Source organism: Thalia democratica, chromosome 6 (assembly GCF_965202585.1).
Source record: "Thalia democratica chromosome 6, ktThaDemo2.hap1.1, whole genome shotgun sequence".
NCBI classification, from domain to species: domain Eukaryota; kingdom Metazoa; phylum Chordata; class Thaliacea; order Salpida; family Salpidae; genus Thalia; species Thalia democratica.
The window spans coordinates 17,243,466-17,266,451 of record NC_139170.1 but is presented as its reverse complement, the minus strand read 5'-3'; the positions used below and the strand labels follow the sequence as shown (position 1 = coordinate 17,266,451).

At 25.1% G+C, this 22,986-nt stretch overlaps 1 protein-coding gene across 1 annotated transcript; it reads left to right on the top strand.

Moving 5' to 3' along the window:
- The first annotated feature begins 662 nt into the window (after positions 1 to 662).
- LOC145839522 (protein kinase C and casein kinase substrate in neurons protein 2-like) lies at positions 663 to 22,372 on the top strand. The gene is made up of 10 exons (XM_082947120.1): positions 663 to 787; positions 3,957 to 4,100; positions 9,534 to 9,662; positions 11,518 to 11,700; positions 11,909 to 12,001; positions 14,197 to 14,372; positions 15,748 to 15,868; positions 18,139 to 18,278; positions 20,610 to 20,752; positions 21,313 to 22,372. The coding sequence occupies exons 1-10, from the start codon at positions 725 to 727 to the stop codon at positions 21,420 to 21,422; spliced, it is 1,302 nt and encodes a 433-aa protein (XP_082803246.1). The 5' UTR covers positions 663 to 724; the 3' UTR covers positions 21,423 to 22,372.
- Positions 22,373 to 22,986: the final 614 nt, after the last annotated feature.

Sequence of the window (22,986 nt, the reverse complement as noted above, 5' to 3'; positions counted from 1 at the left end):
TTGTTATTGATTATTAAATATGATTGTTATAATATGTACAAAGACATTACTTTTGCGTAGAAAGATTATCAGTTTTTTACTACTATTGAAAGTCTTTTATTTTATAAATAGCTTCCATGAATAACACTGAAAAGTAATAACATATTTTTTTCAAAGAAAAAATATACTGTTAATCTTACAAAAAAATAATTTATAGTTTTGATAAATATACAACACATAACTAGTACCTATATCAAATGTTCAGAAGCAGAAAACACAGCTCTGATAGCATCGCTTTTTTAAAACTGGACTCAACAGGTAATTACCCAGTTTAGTGTGTTGTTATTTTAAGCTAAGGTAAAAAGCTCAGTTATAACATTAAAGTTGTTTAAATTGTATTCTTAATGCTGCATTCATAAAAAATATGTTTACTAAATTTGTAATTAATGTTTTAGAAACTGCATTACTTGTTTGTTAATTTAAATTATAATCAATAGTTTTCTTCTGAAAAGCAAAAGCTTTTTTAAAAGTTTTAAGAAGAAATTAAAGGGTGTAATCATTTTCAAAGCTTAACTTAAGATTTAAAAGTTTAATAACTAATACTTTAAGTTAATTGTATTTACTTAAACAAAATTGTTAGAAATTTAGTTCGAAAATGTTGTTAAATAGTTTTATACAATTTTAGCTTTTTATTTTATTTATTACTTTTGTTTATGTATGTTTGAATCCAAACTTTTAATCTAAAATGTCTATCTCAATTAATCAAGGTGATAGTACTGCTGAGCTGACAACTGGGAGCTTTTGGGAAGTTAGTTTTTTTTACATAACAAGCTGTGTTTTAATAGTAAATTAGTTTAAAATTCAATGATTATTTGTTTTTATTGTTTGTTATGTAGTTTAAAATAATGTTATTATTTTCATTGACATTTTAAAAGTTTTTGATTTTCTGTTTTATTTAACCTTGTAATTAAAATAGCTTTGTTAAATTATTTAAGTCATATTTTAATTTAGCTAAAAATAAATTATTTATAAATTTGTGTATAACTTAAAATTTTGTAATTATAATATAATTATTTGATAGGTGAACATACAAAAAACTTTACTTGAGTATATGTAAATTTAATATTAGGTTATGGTATAAATGTGTTTTGAACTTTAAATTTTTTTTTGGATTTTCATATCAATTAGACTACTAATAAATTTTAGTTCTAAGATTTTTTAATGCTAAAATAAAAACAGTGCTCAAAAAAATTATTTTTATACATTTTACTGATAAATTAAAATCAAACTTATCAGCTAACAATACGATTCTAATTGATTTTTTTTCTTTACCTTCAGCTCTAAGATCATTTATTAGTTAAAGAAGTCTTCTTTACAAATTAGTTATAAGATGTAACAAGTATAATACTATAACAAGTATTTAAAATTGGATATGTTGTTGACCTATTTGATCAAATTTTTAAGTCTTCATTAATAAAAATCATTTTTGTGTTTTACACTTGTTTATTTAGAAGTTTTAAAAACTTTTATTGTTGCAATAAAGCAGGAGTTTGCAAAATGTGGCCAGCAAAGCAAAACTCTTGATGTACTATTTAGCTGAAAACATACTTTTAATAGATTTAAAAATGTTTTTTATGTATTTATAACTTACAGTTGGGCTTTTAGTTTCATAACTATAAATAAGTAGTGGTTTCAGAGTTGCCACACAGTCAGGTTACTTAGGGAAATTCAAGATATTTTAAAATTCTAAAAAATATCAGGGAGACTCAAGATAACTCAAGACATTTTGAATTTTTTTTAAATCAAGATAACTCAAGGCAGTTTTGAGCTCTTTTTATCGCATGATAGTTTTAAGATTTTAACAAAATATTGAAACTTGATCATCTAAATCTCATTCTAGATCTTAAAAATCTGCCTTGAGATTTTTTAAGATCTAGAATGAGATTTAGATGATCAAGTTTCAATATTTTGTTATTTTATGTATCTAATTTTTTTCAAGAACATGGCTTTTATTGGTTTTGAAATGCTTAATAACTTTCTTTTAGCCTCACGTCTAGCTCTTCACTATTCTTAGAAATAACATTGTAATTTTTGTTTTAAATCAGAAATTGATTTTTATCATGATTTGAGTTTGTACTAAACAGAAACAATTTAGAAATATAGAAATTAAACTATCCATTAAAAATAAAAGAGTACTTTATAACTTTTGTTAATTATCTAGTTTAGTAAAATATATTGTTATAAACATCCTTAACACATAAACAACATTATTTGTTTTAATAATAAATATTGGAACATAAGTGACAAGTAAATATACAATAAGTTACAAGACACATAATTTCAAAAACACTAAATATATTTAAAGCAATTCTCTTCAGTAGAGTACAATGCTAACAAATAATAAGATTTTATACACTTATATAGTAATCAAGTGTAGAGAATTTTTTACTGTCAGATAAGAAAGATGATATACTGGTAAAGGTTTTAAACTCATCTAAACGTTCATCTTTTTCAGAACATTTAGTTAATAATCCAACTTGTGCAAACAATTGTATTATAGATAGATTTAAAATTATTAAAATTTTAGTAATGTTTTTGATTTGATTAAATTAGAAGCCATTTGTATTTTTTAAGGAAACCTGTTTTATATAAACAAAAAGATTTTGAGTATACTGTTTCTTTTTTTTCGTAACTTTTTATAAGGATTGTTTTCATTTTATTTATGTTTAGTTTTACTGTAGATCAATTATAACGTAAATGGACTTATTTGATTTTAACTGTTACTAATTGCTTTTGTCATTTATTAATCTCTTAATTACTTTATGATTAATTGGTTACTATATAAGTGTGTAAAATATTATTATTTGTTAGCATTGTACTCTACTGAAGAGAATTGCTCGAAATATATTTAGTGTTTTTGAAATTGTGTGTCTTGTGTAACTTATTGTATATTAATAATAAATAATTGTTTTCATAAAAAACTAAAAAAATATTTTAGACTAGTGTTGTCTTACTTTTAAATTAGAGGTTGAAATTTTATTTATAGTAAATTAACAAAATAATTTGAAGGCTATTTTTTAAACCAGAGGTAAATATATTTTTTTAAAGGTTTTGAAAAAACTCAGTATGACTCAAGGCAGTTGATTTTTTTAAACTATTTTTAATACCTGTCAGCCATAGAAATCTTTTTATTACATAGTTAGGCCACAAGCAACTTAACTTTTCAAAATAAAATTTGCTAGTTACTTTTAAAGGCTACGGACTCCTGCATTAAAACATATGATATTGTTGCTAAAATGTTAATTAGGTTGCTAAGTAGAAGAAATTAATATTCAAAACTAAGATCAGCTATAAAACACAACATTTTTAAATTATTTCTACACTCATCAAACTTAGTACTTTAGTTGATTTTAAAAATTAAAGTAATTCTTAAACATATTTTATAACTGTTATATATATTAGATAAAAATAAAGATTAAATATCTAAAAATATAAACAAACTAACCAATAAAGTTTAAGAGAAATCAAACTTAAATTAAGCCTTAATGTTACATGATTAATTTAATTTACTTACATGATTACAACATAGTATTTTATTAAAAACTTATAAGTATACAATTAGTTATACAATATCTAATTTTATTTTTATAATTAAAAAAAAAAACTACAATCATTAATTCTAAATCAATTAAAACAAAATAAAGCACGAAGAGTAGTACTGCTTATTTAAAGATTTATAACATTTTACTAAAGTTTATTTTATTCTTTTTATTAAGTTTGTTTTTTTGATTGTGCTATTTTAAAATTTATAATCTAATTTTGTTTAAAAGCAGTTTAATAAAATATAATTTAATTTAAAAAATGAAAATTGTACTAGTTTTAATTAAATATTAAACATTTATTTATTTAGTTGTAAGTACTAATAAAAGAAGAACTAGTTTTATTTTTAACTAAAAAAGTAAATAAAATGTCCACAGATTGGTCAATTTAAAAGAACAGTGCAAAGGATTGATAATGGTCCAAAAGTATGTGATGATCTGCTAAATTTTATAAAAGAGAGGGCTAACATTGAAGAGAATTACAGCAAAATGCTTAGAAGCTTGAATGTCAAATATAGAAAAGTAGTTACTTTTTTTAATGTAATAATTTTAATGTAATTTTTTAATTTTAATCAACTAATATCTGTTTTGCATGGCTAGTTTTTTTTTAACATAAGAAGAAAAGTTGTTTTTAAATAGATTGTTTAATATATGTTTCTTTTTCAAGTTCTTTTTTTTTATGATTTAGTTGTTTTTAAACTGTATCGAGCCTTACTTAACTTATTTATTTTAAGTTACTGTATTAAATAAATTAGAAGCAGTAAAGTTGGAACTGATTACTAAAAATAGAAATTAAATGGATAAACTGCTAGTTTTGTTGTGTTTAACTTGAATTGTATAGAAATGAAAATATTTTGTAAAGAAATCTTAACATAGTTAATTATGTTGATTTATTGAAAGGTAATATTTCAGAATTAAAAATTTAAGTATGATCTATGTTTAATGACTTTAAGAAAAAATTTTTTGTTAGTTTAGTTTTTATCTGAATAAAATGTTTGTGATATTAATTAAGGCATGAAGTTTACAAAAAATATTTTGGAAAATAAAAAATTATTACTTTAGAAGGTGTATAAAGCATCAAATATTAAATGCACTGACTGTTTTATCTAATATAAATAAAATTAACATAATTAAGCTAAAGGCAGGGTTGCAACATGGTCAGGAAATGTTAGGAAATCAGAAAAGTCAGGGAAAATTAAATTAAATGACAAAAGTCAGGAAAAAATGGGGGGTTTTTTAAAAATGTCAGGAAAATTCAGGAAATTTATTAAAATTAAAAAAAATCATTTACAAAATTCATATACACACGTTCCGCTAAAAGAAGTAATTGAAGACATATTAACAACAATTTATGACACAATGTAAAATCAATTTTCAAAAAAACTAAAATTACTAAAAATATATTAAGGAAAATTTTACAGTTGTGCTCCCAAAGTATTTTCCTTTATGGTGAAAAAGTCTACAAACAAATAGACGGTGTTGCAACGGGCAGCCCATTAGCCCCAATCCTAGCCAATTGGTCTGTAGCATCAAAAGAAAATTACCAACTACAAACAAATTCAAAAACAAAATCTCTATTCTACACAAGGTATGTAGATGATATATTTGTAGTCACACAAGACCAAACTGAACTAACAAACTTCTATCATGAAATGAATACTCTACACCCAAACTTAGAATTCACTTTAGAAAGAGCCGTTGACGGAAAACTACCGTTTCTCAACACTAAAGTTAAACAAATATCAAACCAACTACACATAAATGTGTACAGAAAACCAACAGAACAAGTCTAATAATGCAATATACTAGTATTTGTCCTAAATCTTGGAAACTCGGTTTAATAAACTTTTATCTAAACAGAGCGCTTAATATATGCTCAAATGTTACCGCTTTTAAAGATGAACTTGCAATAATCTAAAACTTGTTACCCAAGAATCAGTATCCAATAAACCTTATAGAGTCCAAAATCAACAAATTTCTTGAAGCTCACAAAATTGATAATTCAACCTTTAAAAAAATTAAAATATTAACACAAAAAATGAAAAGAAAACAGAAACTGAAAACTACGCTTATTTCACAACAGTTTACGTTGGTAGTTGTTCAATAAGATTCCAAAAACGAATAGCATCCATATTTCAAAAACACAACATTAATATTAAACCGGCCTACACCAGCAAAAAAGTTTCTGACTACTTCAGCAACAAAAGTAAATGCTTGGAAGTATATGACACAAATGTTATTTATAAATATACCTGCTCTGCAGATCAGAAAATCTCTTACATTAGAGAATAATCATGGCAAATATTCTGACAAGTTACAGACCACTGCGGAACAGATAAAAACAGCGCAATATTTGAACATCTTTTTAGTTGCACATCCTGTCAAAACTCTGACATTTTTCAAAATTTTAAAGTTTTAAAACGATGTAAGAAAAGCAAACTCTACAGCCTGGAATAAATATTGATCAAGGAAGAGCGACCTAACTTAAATACGCAAGTAGCATTAAATGGTAAAAAAAAATTATTAACAATCTATTAATAAACATACCTTTAGTTTTAATTACTGAATCTTTAATTTTTGTATTTATTTGAATTTATTCATACGTCATAATTTAAAGTTATTTTTTAAGCTATTCACATAACAATTTTTTTTTTCAAATTTCATTTAAAATTTATCACTTGACAAAGAAACTTGTATGGTTTTGAAAAGCTTTGTGTAATAAAATATAAAAAACAAATTGAATAAACTATTGATATTAAGTTGCAAATGGTATATAAATACGTTGAAAAACCTTCCTATAATAGTACTTAAAAAAAGTCAGATCTGTCAGTTTAAATTTACAAATTTCCTAATTTTCCAAAGCCTTTAAATGGTAGAAATTAATTAAAAATGCTTTAAAGTCAAAAAATGTTTCCAAAATTTTCCTATAAATTTACTAAATTGTTAAATTTCCAATGCCTGGTATAAATTAGTTATTTTTCTATTGATCATATTGATCAAGTACCCTACTTAAACAAGCAGAATTTGTAAGCTTTTTAGTATTGATGATTTGTAGCAAGGACTTTTCCATAGTGAAACTGTGATATATACACAAAAGTTTAAAGGCAAGTAGTGTTCATGAACTATGTCACTGTCAAATATGGGAAGAAAAGCACTCACTGTACATATAAATGGAGCTGGACATAGAAATAAAAGGCAAGGAGTTCACCAAATCCAATGATTTTTATATAATGCTGGATCAAGCTCCAGTGGGGTAAGTGGTGAGAGCAGCCGCAGAGTAACAAGTTGTGAGAGCAGTGGTGTAAGCCCATCAATAGGTTTGGTAAGTAAGTCACAAACCACAACCGCTGAAATTTTATGGGCATTACACACTGTCAAGCACAGTTACTCAGCCAGTTCGTGTAACAAACTGGCGGAGCTGAACAAAAAAATGTTTCCTGACAGTGCAATAGCACAGTCATGTCAGATGGCCCAAACAAAATTATCAAACATGATAAATTACACATTTCGAAAACATCTTGCTGGATTAATGCTGGACAAGCTGTGTTTATAAGGTAATAATATAAGTATTTTGCTGATAGAGCTGTTTATTGCAAATACATCAATCATACACAGATGGTTCAAGTGATGTAATGGAAGTTTGATGATTGAATTCAGCAAAAAAAAACTGTTGTTTTAACCTGTATTAAAATTAGATTGAAAGCTTTATATAGTTTCAAGTGTTAGACTGTGTATTTTAGAATAAGTTTAAATTAAGAGTTTGATTTAGAAAAGTCAGGAAAATTTTGGTAAAAAGTCAGGAATTTTTTCTCAGCTTGATCTGTGGCAACCATGTAAAGGTAAATGTGAAATGAACCAAGTGGCATTTTAAACTTAATTTTTTTTCCTGACTTAATAATAGTGGTAATATTGTGATTAACTTTGAGCTCTTAACCAATAGTTTAAAAATTTTATCAAATATTGTGTGGTATAGTGTTAAATGTAGGTTTTAATTTTTCTCTTAAATTCTATTGTGCTTAAACTAGTTTAGCAATGATAGTCTTTTTTAAACAATAAAAATGCTTCTATTTCAGTTTTTGCTTTGTTTAACAACTTAAAATATATTATTTGAAATTCTTTTTCGATTTACTTAGTTTTCATCTTTTAGAAAAATTTGATTTTTCAATATTTTTGTTAGCCACTTCTTAAAATTTAATGGTTTTATTATATAAGTTTTGCATTTAACATTTTTTAATGTAACTCCTAAAAATTACAAGTTTGCTATAATATTTAAGTTTTTAAATAAAATTTTTAAATTTTATTTCTTAACAAGCCTTTAAATTACTTATTTTGTATATTACAGGGATGTCACACACTCAGGGAAACTCGGGATGTTTCGACTTTTTTAAATCAGGATGACTCAGGGTAGTTTTGAGTTCATATCTCAGGATAGTTTTAGGATCTTAAAAAAATCTCAAGGCAGGTTTTTTAAGATATAGAATGATATTTAGTTGATCCACTTTCAATATTTTGTTATTTTATATACTTATTTTTTTTAGAACATGGTTTTTATTGATTTTGAAATGCTTAGTAATATTTTTTTAGCCTCTAGAAATAACATTGTCATTTTTGTTTTAAATCTGAAATTAATGTTTATCATGATTTAAGTTTATACTACACAGAAACAATTTAAAATTATAAAAGTTTTACTAGGCATTAAAAAGTTTTAATATACGTTATATTTCTAGTTACTTATATATATATATATATATATATATATATAATTATGTATAAAGTTTACCAATATTGTTACATAAGTTTATCTACAAATTTTGTTTTTTAATCTCAATTGATTTAGACTTAAAAAGAATAGGGGTGTCCGACATTTTTTTTACTAAAAATAACATTGAATCTTTTATGAAAGCTTGAAGTACAAATTACAAGCCAGTTTTTACAGAATAAAAAATCTTATTTAATTTTTGAGATATTGTAATTTTTATAAAAAGTTTCAAATACAAAAATATAAACTGCAAATTTTTTGGGTCAATTTTCTTGGAAATTTTAAAAATCGCTAAAAATCTATCTTCTCCTTCATTTTTTGAGCTAAAGACCTCAAACTTTCAGAAAATGTTCCTTTTGTAGTTTAAAAGACTTGAATATTGGAATTTAAAAAATATATTGAAATAAAAATTTTATATTAAAAAACAAAAAAAATAGATACATAGTTTTTTTTTAATAAAAATTTTATTTTTCAAAATAGAAAAAATCCTGCATTTGATCTTTTTAAATTTTCTTTGAAAATTTGAAGAAGATTGCTTAAAAAATGAACAAGGAGATAGATTTTTAGTGAAATGGTCTTTTTTTACGTTTTTAGTTTGTGCCTTCCATTAGGAAACCTATTTAGGTCACCGACTTTGATCGCACATGTTTCAAAAATTACCTTGAATTTTTTAAGTGGTTAAAAATCTCTGATAACTCAGATAAAACTCTATAAAATAAGATCAACTTGTTAAAATCAAGGTGGACCCCCTATGCCGTTAACATTGAATCTTCAAAAACAATATTTCTCATACGTTTAGTGAACATCTATTGCAGAAGCGTACACAACACATACAATTTTCTTTTAATTATTAAGAAGAAAAATGAATATGAGTGATAAATAGTTTGTGCCAGAACCAAAAAAATGTAGGATTTAAAAAAACCAGAGCAGTTTTTTACTCAAAAAGTGGCAACCTTGAAAAAATATAATTATATTTGTATAAACTAGTAACAGTGTTACTTTTAACTAATTAAGTAGTGTATACCTTTACAAATGTTATAAAAAAGCATTGTTTATTTTATACTTTTGCACCCTTAATTCATTCACTCTGTCTTTTATATCTGATTATTATTATTTTTTTTACTTTTGTGTTTCTAATAGAGAAAAGCTTAAACTGATTAAAATAATGTAAAACTTATCATATATTTTTTTAACAGGTTATAGAGAAAAATGCTTCATACAACACCCAACAAGCTTCATGGTTACAAATGCTCAATGAAGCTGAAAGAACTGCTGACCTTCACACAGGAATAAAAGAAAGTCTTATGACAGATCCTTATGAAAAGGTATCGCAAGTTGAATAATCGATTTTTTAATGAATTCTTAAAACAGCAATGGAAGTTACATCAACTATTTTGAAATTATAACTTATGGTTTTAAAATATAAAGAAAATTTTAGTTAAAGAAAAAATAATTTGAACATTTAACAAATTCAAGTTGTTGTATAAATGTAACATAAAGTTACAAATAAATTATCTATCAACAGACATACATTAAATCATAAAAAGAGTTTATAATAATGTGAAGAAGGTTGGCAAATGTTTTTTTTAATAAAATGTATTTTAAATTTATCTATTTTACAAAATTTTCAAAAAATCTAGCTTTGTTATGCTAGTTGAAATATTATTTTAAGGTAAAAGAAATATATACATTAAAACCTTACAGTTTTTTTCAATAATTAATCTCATTAAATCACTACAACAAATTTTTTCCATGCTAGATATTTTAGTAGACACTTTTTTACGAAAAGCTTTTTCTGCTACAACTAAATACTAAACACAATAAAGCTTGTTAAAAATATTAAAAACATGTCTAAGGATAAAACAACTCCTTTAGAAAACTTCACAGCATATCAAAATTTATGTGCACAGTTTTTTTCGTTCCACTACTGTGCATAAGTAAAAACTTGAAAATCACTGATTTATACTAAATGTTATCCTAGAAGAGTCAATAATTGTATTTGTAGAATTTATTTTTTCGAATTTTTCAATAAACTATAGCAATTTTTTTGCTATGTATTTGGAGTATAAATATATAAACTCAAGAAAAAAATCATTCTAAGTAACTTTCAAACAGTTTATATATTATTAAATAAACAGTTATTTATTACAGGATAGCCATTACCCCTTTAAAATCAAAAAAATTCAAAGTTTAGACAAAAGATTCCTAAGAAATCTTCAATTTTGAACCTTTTTTTTTATCATTGAAAATCCCAGAAAGTTAACTAATGTTTTCTATAGCTATTAATGTTATAAAAACTCTTGTTTTTATTTGCGAACTTTGAAGTTAATTACTTCAATAATTTAATGAATAAAAACCTTTCTACACATTGTTAAATAGAAAAAAACTTTTCAAAACAAAATAACTCTTAAATTTTACTAAATTCTTAAACAAGTTAGCCATAAAACATAAATCATTGAAAACATTAGACATTGATCCTCTTATTATATTGATCTATTTGTATCAAATTATTCTTTCCAAATCTAGTACTTTTATTTTATTATAAATTTTTTTATTTATTTTATTTCAATTACTATCTATGTTAAAATAAGAATTAATTTACACAAACTACTTGAAAAGTGAGTCCATACCTGTTAAAAAACAAACAAATACTTTAAAACTTACTTTTAATTGTAACTAACTCTTAAATATATGTATACTATGGCTTTAAAACAATGTATGACTAGAATTTTAAGGAACTTAATTCAAAAAGTTAATACCGAATTCAATGGAGCAAAAAAAAATTAAAATATCAATGCAGTATATTTTCAGTAATTATATGAAACACCTTACTTATACCGAGCTTAATTCTTTTTTAAAGAGAGACAAGAAAACTTGTACTTAAAAAATCCTTGAATAAAATCAAAAGTTAAGGAAAAAAATCAGACAACCTGTTAGAAACTTCTGTAAAATATACGAAAAATTGTTACTTTTTTTTATATGAAGATACTTGATGATTTTATAAACATATACTTTATATAAACATAAACAAAGCTTTTGCTTAAATTTTCATAGATAAAAATTATATCAGTTTAATGATATTTTATACCTTAAAATAGTTTTTTTATCATAGATTTCACATATTAAATTGTTTTTAATTTTTTTGTCTTTTTTTTACAGTGAACATTTAATAATTTTAAGGTAAAAGCATGGAAAAAAGAAAACTTCCACAGCTTTGCTTTAGGCGGCTTAAAGGAATCAAAGCAATCTACTGATGAATTTTCCCGGGCTCAAAAGCAATGGGCGAAATTGTACAAGAAAGTTCAAGATTCTAAAAAGCAGTATTTTAACATTTGCAAAGAAGAAAAAACTGCTCAAATTCAAGTAGTTTTAATATTTTTGTTGTGAAAGATGTTACCGTGAATTTTTTACAAACTATATATTTCTTCCTTTACTGAACCATATATTTTATGTAATGTTGATATGTAGATATTATAATTAATAATAAAAATTAACGACAAATAATGAACAAATTACTTTTTGCCAACCAATACAGAGTACACTTGAACAATGTATTTTTTTTGTCTTTTAGGAAAGCACTGCTAAAAGCGATCCTAATTTTGCCCCAGAAAAACTTAAGAAGCTTCAGGAAACAGTAGAAAAGAAAGAAAAGGACAAAGCAAGAGTGAGTTTAAAACTACTAGTTTAACAACAATTATTGCATCGAGTATTTGAGTTTTGTTCCATTTTTAGCTGTTTTGTATCGCACGAGTATGCTCTATTACGCGCAAAGTCAACAAAAAATAAACGAGTTATGTTCAAATCTGCGCTTAATACAAGTTAATAGCTCAATGTGATGTAACACACAAATAGCTGTATTTTAAACGTGTTGCTAACGTAATGTCCTACAGCTATGGTTAAACTTGTTCCACACTAGTAATTTGTTTTAATTTAACTTGTATAAACTGTTTCTGTTGTTTTTGTTTTAATTGTTTTAAAGAAAACCATTTTTTATATTATTTTTCAGCTATTCAAATATAATAGAGCAATAAGAATATATTTTTTTTTAACTTAGTAGCAAAAAAAAATAATTTATTAATCATTTTTTTATAAACTATTTTGTTACTTCTAAAATATTTAAGTGCAAATATTCTACAGACATATTATGTATACTTAAAACTAATTTGGTATAGCTTGTTTATTTTTAAAATTTAAACAACTGTAGTATAATAACTAAGAACCCGTACGATTTTTTAGATGGTAGCAAAAGTTAACAAACTATTATAAATGTTTTTCTCACGTTATTGTTTTGGTTTTTTAAGTTTTTCCCATGAACTTATGATTTAGCAATATAAAAACTGGAGTATCAGCTTAAATTTAACTTTGTAATTTTTAGTTTGAGTTGTTCCACATTGTTTTTTATTTGATTTTATTAAATTATTAAAACAAATATATTTTAATTCAATAACAATAGGTTATTATTATGTAAAAATAAGTGTAAAATAAAGCATTAAATAATGTTGTTCTTTTTTTCAATTATTTGATATTAAATAAAAAATAAATAGAACTTACTTACGTCGTTTTAAATGTTTTTTAGTGAATGTTTTGTTTTTTTTTTAAGTTTATTATAAGTTGGTTGTTTTTTTTTTACTTCATTATTTTATTTTAAACTAGAGTCAATGTATTTTTAGAATGATGGTTTTAAAATTTAAAAACTAGTCATTAAAAAATTGTTTGAATTGATATTTTTAATATTATATGGTTTTATAATGTATGATAACAGTATATTTTAATTTTCTGTTTCCACTAACCTATATGGAAAACTGTAAAAATACTTTAAAAAGCATTGCTTGATTTGATACTAAATTTTAAAGCTAAATATATCTATATACACACTTTTTCAAGTATTAAAAAAAAATACAAAATTAGTTTTACTTTTTGGTTTGACATTGAACTTAAGACATCAAATTAGTAAATGGAATATTATTCAAAATTTAATTTTAGCTATCAATAAGAATAACTTTTAGTAAAAACTGTTTTTACAAAAAAAAAATCAAAACAAAGTCAGTAAGATTTTTTTATAGTTTCTTTAAAAAAATGACTACATATTTTAAATACACTTAGTTGAATTAAATCTAAACTCATCTAAATGTAATGTTTAATCTTTAAAATAAAGTTTTCACGTTATATTTACTTATTTATTATTGCAAGGTTTGAAAAAAAAACTTCAAGAGTTATCATAAAATATGGAGTATGATTATCTTGTATATATATTTTTTTAATCATTGTGATTAAAACTGTGCAACTTTTTTATAATTCCATAGTAACTTACAATAAAAACAAAAAAAAAATTTAAGTTAACTTATCAATGTTAAAAAAAAAAAACATCAAGTTCTCTGTGTCATATGAATTCGTAAAGTTACTAAAATTTTAATTACCTATCTAAAGTAATGAGCAAACAAAAAGTTATTTTAGATATTAGAAATAAATTCATAGGAAATTGGAATTTGTTCTTGAAATATAAAAACAAAGTAAACATTATTTTTGATTAAAAGTAGAAGGAAACTTAACTTAATTTTGTTTCTAGAATGAACCATATTTATTTTAAAATAAGTATGGTAGGTGTTAATGAATTTTAAAGTTTTATATTTAAATATTTTATAAAACTTTATTATATGTAGATAATAAAGTTTTTTTAAATGTTTAACAACAACTAAAAGTTTATTGCATACTATTTATTACAATTGTACATTTTAAAGGAACGAAAAGTAAATATTTACTCCTATTTAGTATTCTTCAGTTTAAAAAAAAGCAAGCTAAATTATTACAAAAAAAACTTAAATAATTATTTCTATTTAATTTTTTCTATTATGTCAAAAGTTGATGGACAAGTACGAGTCAGCCCTGGTTGATCTGGACAGGGACCAGCCGAGATACATGGAAGACATGGAACGGGCGTTCGAAAGATGTCAGGACAACGAAAAGAAGAGGCTGGTCTTCTTCAAACAAATGTTTGAAATCATCCACAAGCATCTAGACCTTTCCAACAACCCAGAGTTTGTTTTAACCTTTAATCAAGTGTTTGTAGGTACTTTTGTGCATTTAATTAAATATAAACATTTTTTGTTTAATTTAAGTTTTATAGAAAATGTTTCAATTTAACAAACTTCAAAAAGGTGTAGTTATAACAAATATGAGTGAAATAAGATTATTTTTAAATAATGTTAAATTATGTTGATGTCTTCGGGTTTAACTTGCCAAAAATTATAAAAATTGTTCTAAAAATTTAACACAACAGTTTTAGAACTATTTTTCTTACTAAAGTTAAATTGTGTGGCTGTGAAATATGCACAACTTCTTATTCTATCAACTCTGTTTAAAATGTATCTATTATAGTTATTTTTTGAGTAAATAAAAAAAAACTATTAACAGTTAGTTTTTATAAATTTTTGATGTTAAGACTTTTAATTTGATTTAGTTATAGTATTCTTACGTATTTCAATTAAGTTTTCCTGATAAAAAGATTAAATGAATTCTATCTAAACAAATAACCTAAGGCATTAATTATATTTACTGATTTAAATTAAAGTAACAACAAAATTTTAATATAATTTCTTTAAATTGTCTTTTAAACATAGACTAAAGTAGGTTTTAAATTTATGGTTGTAGAAAAACTTCAATTGAATCAATTGCTCTGGAAGTTTAAATTAAATTAGTATTCAAAAAATATGTATATTTACGATATTAATGAAATTCACCTTTAAACTAAAAAGTTTTGTAATGTTACGTATTTTAGTAATCGGCTTGAGATATTTTGATGATATTTCAATCATCTTAAATAGATATGTTAAAAATTTTTAATAATCTATAAATAACTTTTTTATCAATCATGCATTTTATCATTGAACATATACATTGAACTTTAAAATTTGCTGACGTTGGCTTTTTAATGATTATTTACTGTGTCAGTCTTAAATAAACTTTACTTTGCTATCATGAAGTTTAAGCTATAAAACTCGCACATTTAATTGTGTAAGCTTTACACGTATTAAGTTTCGCAACGGAGCCAAAGTATGTTAAAAATTTTAGTTTTTAGTGTAGCACATGCATACCGCTGGAAAAAATGTAATATACGCAACACATTTCAAAGCTATTTGCTTTATTTAGTTTACATAGCGCTTATACCGCTTCGATTTATAAACTTTGATTTTACACTGACTTAAAGTGTTAGCTAAAAACTGATTACAAAGTAAGGTGAAACTAGTTCTTCTATTGTAAACGTTTCAAATTTTAATTAAAAAAAATTTAACAAGTATTTCTTGAAATATGTTGAAACAAAAATAAGTACTTTAAAAGTATAAACTATGCTTAAAAGAGTTAAAAAAAACTTAGTTTCACAAATTTGAAAACATATAAAATTGCAAACAACAGATACAAGTCGATATACACGGACATGGCAGCTTGTATATCGAAGGTCAACAGTGAAGCTGACCTGATGTGGTGGAGACAAAATAATGGTCCTGATATGCCCATGAACTGGCCTCAGTTCGAAGTTAGTTTGTTTCATTTTTGCTCTTACGACTATATGTTTTAGTATGTTTCGAAGTTAATAGTTTTTTTGTTCTGTTTCTGATACAGCTTTTGTCATATTCATCTTTATTTGAAGCTAATAGTTATGTGTATATTATAAAAAAGTTTTAATGACCAGAAAGGCATCCATAGTTTCAAAAGAAAGTTAGATAACAGCTATAATAAAACTTTATAATTCTTGTATAATCGCTGTCTACTTTTAGTCAAGTCACATATTATTATTCTAAACCGAGTAATTAAATGCGGTGTTCCAATAAAACTATAGAATATATTTTAAGTTGTGCGATTAAGTTAAATGTGGTTTGTAGTTTTTGTAGGAGTTTAAAGTATTTAGAATTTTACGACTACTTCTATTTCTGGTCGTTGTAAAACTTTGTAAATTCTGATTACAAATTAATAGAAATGTATATGCCTATTAGACACAACTCAAACTGATAATGCATATACTTACTAACTCTTTTTGTTTTTATACCAGTTGGCAAGGTATGTAGCCTTAGTATTAGTGTAAGCAGCTTTATTTTTTCTTATTATTAAATAACTATATTTTGTTTTAATAATTAAGCTTTTATTTATTGAGCACTCTATTTCATACTGTTATATAACTTATGTATTATTAAATAGTAATTTTTTTTTTAAGTTCTACTTTTACTGACTCTTTGTATAGCTTAAAAAGGAATAGTTCAATACTAGTTTTATTAAGCTTGCGTTAAAGTTTTTTTCAATTTGTTTTGTAAACAAAAAAGTGAATATATTAAATTATTTAAAACAATTTAAAATAATTTATTTTTATTTAGTATAAATTTTAATTACAAAAAATTTGAAGTAGGGTTTAAAAATAGACAGTTTATCTATATTTTATAGGAAACTAAGTTTGTTTTATAACTGAAATTGTTGACTAGAAGTAGCTGTAAAATTTAAAAGTAGACTTTTTTGCTCAATATTAATAAGGGTTGGTAACATTCGGCCCGAAACTTATTTGTATCTTGATTTTTTTTAAATACTGAGTGTTTTTCAAACAAATACATTGAAATGTGCGTTTAACTTTTTTTCAATACACTATAATGCTTATTGAATGGTCACAATATTAAAGTTTTGTTTAATTTTTTTTATATGCGACCCGTCTAATGAGACTTTTTTAATAGTTCGGCCCGCAAAAACTTTTTCTGGTAAGTCTGGACTACTGACTAGATAAGTTTTCAACCCCTAGTCTCTATTATTTTGTTCATTTTAAAATATTTCCTTTTTCTTTGTAAAGTTTATTTTATTTGTTGTTCAGTTATTTTCAGAGCAAGTTTTATCACCAAGCTCTAAATTAATTTAGACCTAATTGAAAGGTTATACTAATATTTAGGTAGCTAATACTATCAAAGTATACTATCAAAGTAATACTATTAAAGTTTCATTTGAAGATTTATCTACAAAAATAACAGATATACTTAAGTTTTTTTATTTTGCCGTTTAGCTACTAAAACGTTTGTTTTAATTATATATAAAAAATTAGTCTGTTATGAAAGTTTTACCTAAAATCTTAGCTATTTGAAACTTTTAGTATTAGTGATAGCTCAAGGTTAGCAATGTTTTAAAGCAGTTTATTTTTCAAGTTAGATACAGTTGAGTATTCTAGTACCAGTCTGATTTCAGCAGTTAGAAAAGTGAAGGAGAAATTCGGTTACACTAAAAGTTACAACCACCAAATTTACTACACCAAGGAGGCAGGTAGTTGTATTTTTGCTACTTTAGAAAAGTAGCTGTTTCAGGTTCTTTAGCCCATCTAAATTATACAGATAATAGCTTTTTGTTTATATGTCTCAGAAAAGATGTCTAACTCTCGTCATAATTAAGTTTGTAATTTTATTTTCTAAATTTTTAGTTTCCTAAAACTTAAATCAAAATGATTAAAAAAGGTTTGTATAGTTTGTTGGTGTTGTAATTGAGACCAACTTCTTTATAAACAATTTTTTTAAAGCTGAGTTTATAAGAAAAGTTTATAATTAGATTAAGAAAATTTGAATTGATTATAAAGCTATAAAGTTATGATTCTTTACTTAAATTATTTTATTGTATATCTTAAATATTAATTTATCCTGAGCTATTTCTACAACATATGCAATATAAATCAACAGTTTTCTTCAAATAAGCTAAAAGTACATAAAGCACAACCTTTATACTTGTTTTGCTAAACTCTATTTACTCAAAAATCTAAAATATCACCAATGTGTTGTGACGTCACAGGACTACGATCCCGAGCGGTTGTTGATGCAGAAGTCGATGTCGAGGAAGACGGGGGCGAAGGTGAGCAAGCACGTGGCTGGCGTGGATTCGCACAACTCCCAGTTCACCCCAACTTACACCCAATCCAGCGAACTCACCACGTTAGTACTTGTCGTGGGATTATTTAAGTTTGATTGGTTTCAGACGTGCGCTTTAGCTTTTGTTGGAAAGTTTGAAGGTATAGATTAAACGTATTGTAATGAAATGTGATGAATGTTGAAAAAAAATTAAGAAGATTTGTTTTCAAATTATAAAAGTATGTTAACAAAACTATATTAGATTTTTTCTTTAATGACTTTATATGGAATCGTTCTGAATAAATAAGGCAAAAGTTTTCTTCTGTAAAAATATTATTTTAACTTTTGGTGATATATAAACTTATTGGATGTTTTTATTTTAAAAATAAATGTTTAACTATTTACTATTGATTATGAAATAGGTTGTAGGAAATAACAACTTAAGTCAAATAACTTTTATCGGATTAATTACTTTTTTTAAGTATTTCTTTTTTAATCTTTTTATAATTATTAGTATAACTATGTATGGAAAAGTTACTAAAACATTTATACTATTTGTTTTCAATTCTAAGTGAGTATAATGAAATTTTTTTTTTATACCAAATTTTGTCTATTTATTAAGTGTAACCTATTAGCATCTTTACCTTAAACATATGATTAACTTTTATAACTGACTTTTTAAAAACGCTTAAGATTCAAAACTATGAAACCAGTATTTTGATAATGTTGTTATTTATGTTTTTTCATTATTCTATTCACTATCTAAAATTATTGAAGTGATTTAGTAGCTTTTATGAAGACAATAAGTAAAAAAAAAGGTTATTTTAAGTGCTGAGCTTGATAGTTCGTTTGGTCACAAATTACTTTACATAACTTAGAAAAATAAATTAGTAAAACTTTCTTACAATGTACTGCGTGCGTTGAAACATGCTATTTTCAACTACTTGAAACTTTCACAAGTGCAAGGTCAATAAACGTGTGTAAGTTCAATAAACAAGTTGCATTACATGCCACAAGGAGAATGTGTTTTTGTCAAATGTCAACCTTTTTATTTGTGCTGGTGACATGAGTTATATTGAACGTTTTGCTGTCATGAAGTGTGCCAAGCAAATTTGTCATTTGCCTTCAGCAAACTCGAGTTAATTTTCAAACCCCACCCAACACAGTTGTTTTGAAGCGAGTTTTGTTGTGTGTAGTAAGTTAATATTTACCTAACTTTATATTGTTGTTATGTACAGCGCCTTATTTAAGTTCCCATTCAAAGCGAAATTCCATATTTTTACTCATTGTTCGTATATAAAGCAAACATAGTAAAAGTTTTATGATCAACATTTTTATACCTGCTATACTAATTTATTCACATTCATTTGAAAATAAAAATATCTAACTTATTTTTCATTGAAAAGTAGTTTAAAATAAAGTTTTATTTTTAACTTTAATTTTTTACTCCCCATAACTTGTTTTATTTGTTCTTTACGAAACTTGTCTAACAACGCATATTAAAAATAAACTCAAAGACATAACTAAAAAGTTTAAAGTCGAGAGAAAAACAAGTAAACAACGGGAAAGGAAACAAGCAAATAATGAAGGTACTTAGCCACGGTGATAGTTGTGCCGATATTGATAATTCCCACCTCATCTATTATTAAACAACGCCAAAAACCTCTCCGAGTTCGCCTCTTGCGCAATTTCTCATGACGCCAACTTTTCACATGCTTCTGTTTGTTTTTGCGTCAAAATTTCACTGAAGCTCTATCGTGATTCGCGTTGTTTTCCATCGTTTTGGTGAAAAGCAGCGCTGCTTTCAGTCAAAAGCGAACTTATTGATTTCTTTCTATTTCGTGTAAAAGCATAAGGCGATTAAGCTACAAGACTCTGTTTTCATAGTTAAAGGTCGATCTCGTTAAAAGATGTAGACGTGTTTTTTGTTACTTTTTGCGTTTTTTACAAGTTGTTTATTCTCTTTTAACATTAAATAACAACTCGATAAAGTATTATGTTATAAGTGTATATTTGTTGAATTTTTAATAAATAGTATATCTTTTTTTTCTTAATTTTCCTTAGTTCTTCAAATTATGAAATAGCTAGGTTTTTGGGTTACTTTTTAGCTAATCTAATAAAATTATTAACAACATTTTGTAATACTGAACAGCATTAGTTAGTAAGTAACTATATTTTTCCTGTACTAAAACGTGTTTAATGGTTACTTACTATTTACAGTTATCTTAATTGAAAATAAGCAGAAACGCTTACTATCAAAAAATTAACCTCCATTTTTGTCTAAGTCGAAAAAATAAAACAAGTTTTGTAAAAATATTTAATGTTAAGTGTTTTAAGAAGTACAGTCAAAAACCTAATTACATAAATACTAATAAAACAAACGAAACCTTGTTGTCATAGCAACAATTGTCGCAGGAGCAGCAACGGACCAGCTCAGGAGACTTGGGACGACAACAACCCGTTTGCAGAGGAAGCTTCTGGTGATAGTGGTGGGGTGCTTGTCAGGGCATTGTACGATTACAGTGGTCAGGAAGAGGATGAACTGTCCTTCAAAAGTGGTAAGATATTAAATATATATATTTATTTAGTATTGAGTTTTTTTTACATATTTTAGGTTTACTGCAAATTTCTTGATCATAATATCTAGTATTAACTCATAAATTTTCGGTGTAAGTTATCTAAGAAGTGCAGCACATCCTGGTTTTAATAACTTAATATAGATTTGAGCTCATTAAAATTTTAATAGTTATTGTGTTCTAAAAATACTCAAAAAACAGTTATATTTAATCTAAATTTACAAAAGTTTTTACTAATAACTAGTAGTCATCATGTTTATTTTCATGTTAAAGACCTTAATTGTTATTCTATAAATAGTTTAATTTAATTTACACTTTTAGTCTTGTTTTTAATTCTAATTTAAAATCAAATTCAATACTATTTTGTTTTTAACGTTTAGCTTTCAACTACGTAACCATTAGTAAAAAGACGCATTCAGAGTTATTTTTAGGTATAAAAACATTTTAACGCCATTTACAATTTTTTAGAAAAAAAACAAAAATAACCGCACCTAAAAAGGTTGCTAAAAATAAACTAGTTTCCAATAACAATTTAACGTTAGGTGAAGAGTTGTACAAATTGGAGGATGAGGACGAGCAGGGTTGGTGTAAGGGCAGACTGAAGGGAGGAAAAGTCGGTCTCTACCCAGCCAACTACGTTGAAAGCATTTGAACAATTTCCATTTGAGTAGCTTCCCTCATTCAACTGTCATTTGATTCTGTTATTTATTCAATCTCTAGTTCAATGTTCAAGTGTGTTTTCTATTTTGACTTTCTGTTTTTAGCACCGGTTTAAATGTTTTTTTTTTTGACAACATATTCATTTTTATCTAAGTTTTTTGGTTATGCTTGGAAGTGTTTAATTGCTTTTGTTAAATTTGTAAAAATGCGTGACTAAAAAAATGTAAACAAAAATTTACTGTTGCTCTTTTAAGCAAGGATAGAGCCATCTCGCACGACGCTAGCTCACATTGAAATCGCACAATCAATTAAACTCAACTGTCATTCGCTTCTAATGAACGGGCAGCTAAATATATTGATCTAAATCAATAATTAAAAGATTTCGACCACATTAAAGTAGAGCTCATATAACGAAACGCTGGACTTTAGTACTTTCTTTAATCTTTCTTCGCTCTAAAAACTTTTAATGTCGAGTTGTGGCGGTTATTTCGGTTTTCAAATCTGGTATCGCTTTTTTTACCGGCAATGAGAAATTGCTACTTGATTAAAAGCCCTCCGGCCGGTAACTTCTTGGTTGAAAATTTTACTCGAGCGCTCGTATTTACATTGTAGTATAAAAATGTTTTCATAATTTTCACGTTTTTGTGAACTACGCATTGAACCGACCAATTATTGCTTATTGAGCATACTTTTTTATAGGATATTTAATTAAAATGAGTGTATCTCGAGTACGTATTCTTCTGGTATTTTATTTCTTTGATACAAGTTTGTTTGATAGCGAATTTATAACTTTTTATTGTTCTTTTTTTTATTTTAAGTATATTGTTTTGAATGTAACGCTAAGAATAATTCTACTAAAGTTATGAATTCTGAAAGTTTATAGTAATTAAATTAAAATCAAGCATAAACAAAAGTAGATTTTGTTAGATTTACTTAATTTGCAGGCGTAAAATAATAAAAATTTAGCTGTTTAGTTTTAAACGTGTTTTTTTTTACTATATATTTAAATTTAACTACTATAACCTTTCGTATAAAACATTTTTTAATTTATAACTTGTAGTTTTAATTTTTATAATTGAATAAAAAAGTAAACTAATGTTTTTTGGTGTCACATTTATTTCATTCGAAAACTCTTTTAGTTTAATTAAACCGTTTTCCAATATAGACTAAGCCAATTTTTGTTTATAAGACATTTTTTAAACAAATTAATGCTTTCTGACTAAAAAAAGTTTTCAACTGTTTAATATAAGTCTGACTAGTTTTATATATTTGATTTTGGTAATTTTTTTTCTTAGAAGTTTTTTAATTACATTACTTTATATTTCCAGATTTCTTTAAAAGGTGTAAATAGATTTTTATCAAAATCAAAAAGTGTAAAAATAATTGTCGTTTCTTTTGAAAATCTACCGTTTTCATACATCTTGTAGTGTTAAGTTCTAAAATTGTAAACTGTACCAACATATAAGCTGAGTTATGTCCAAATGTCTTACCTATCAGACTTCTCAATCTACCAAAAAATATATACAAATAACAACTTTAGCAACCTTGATAGCGGT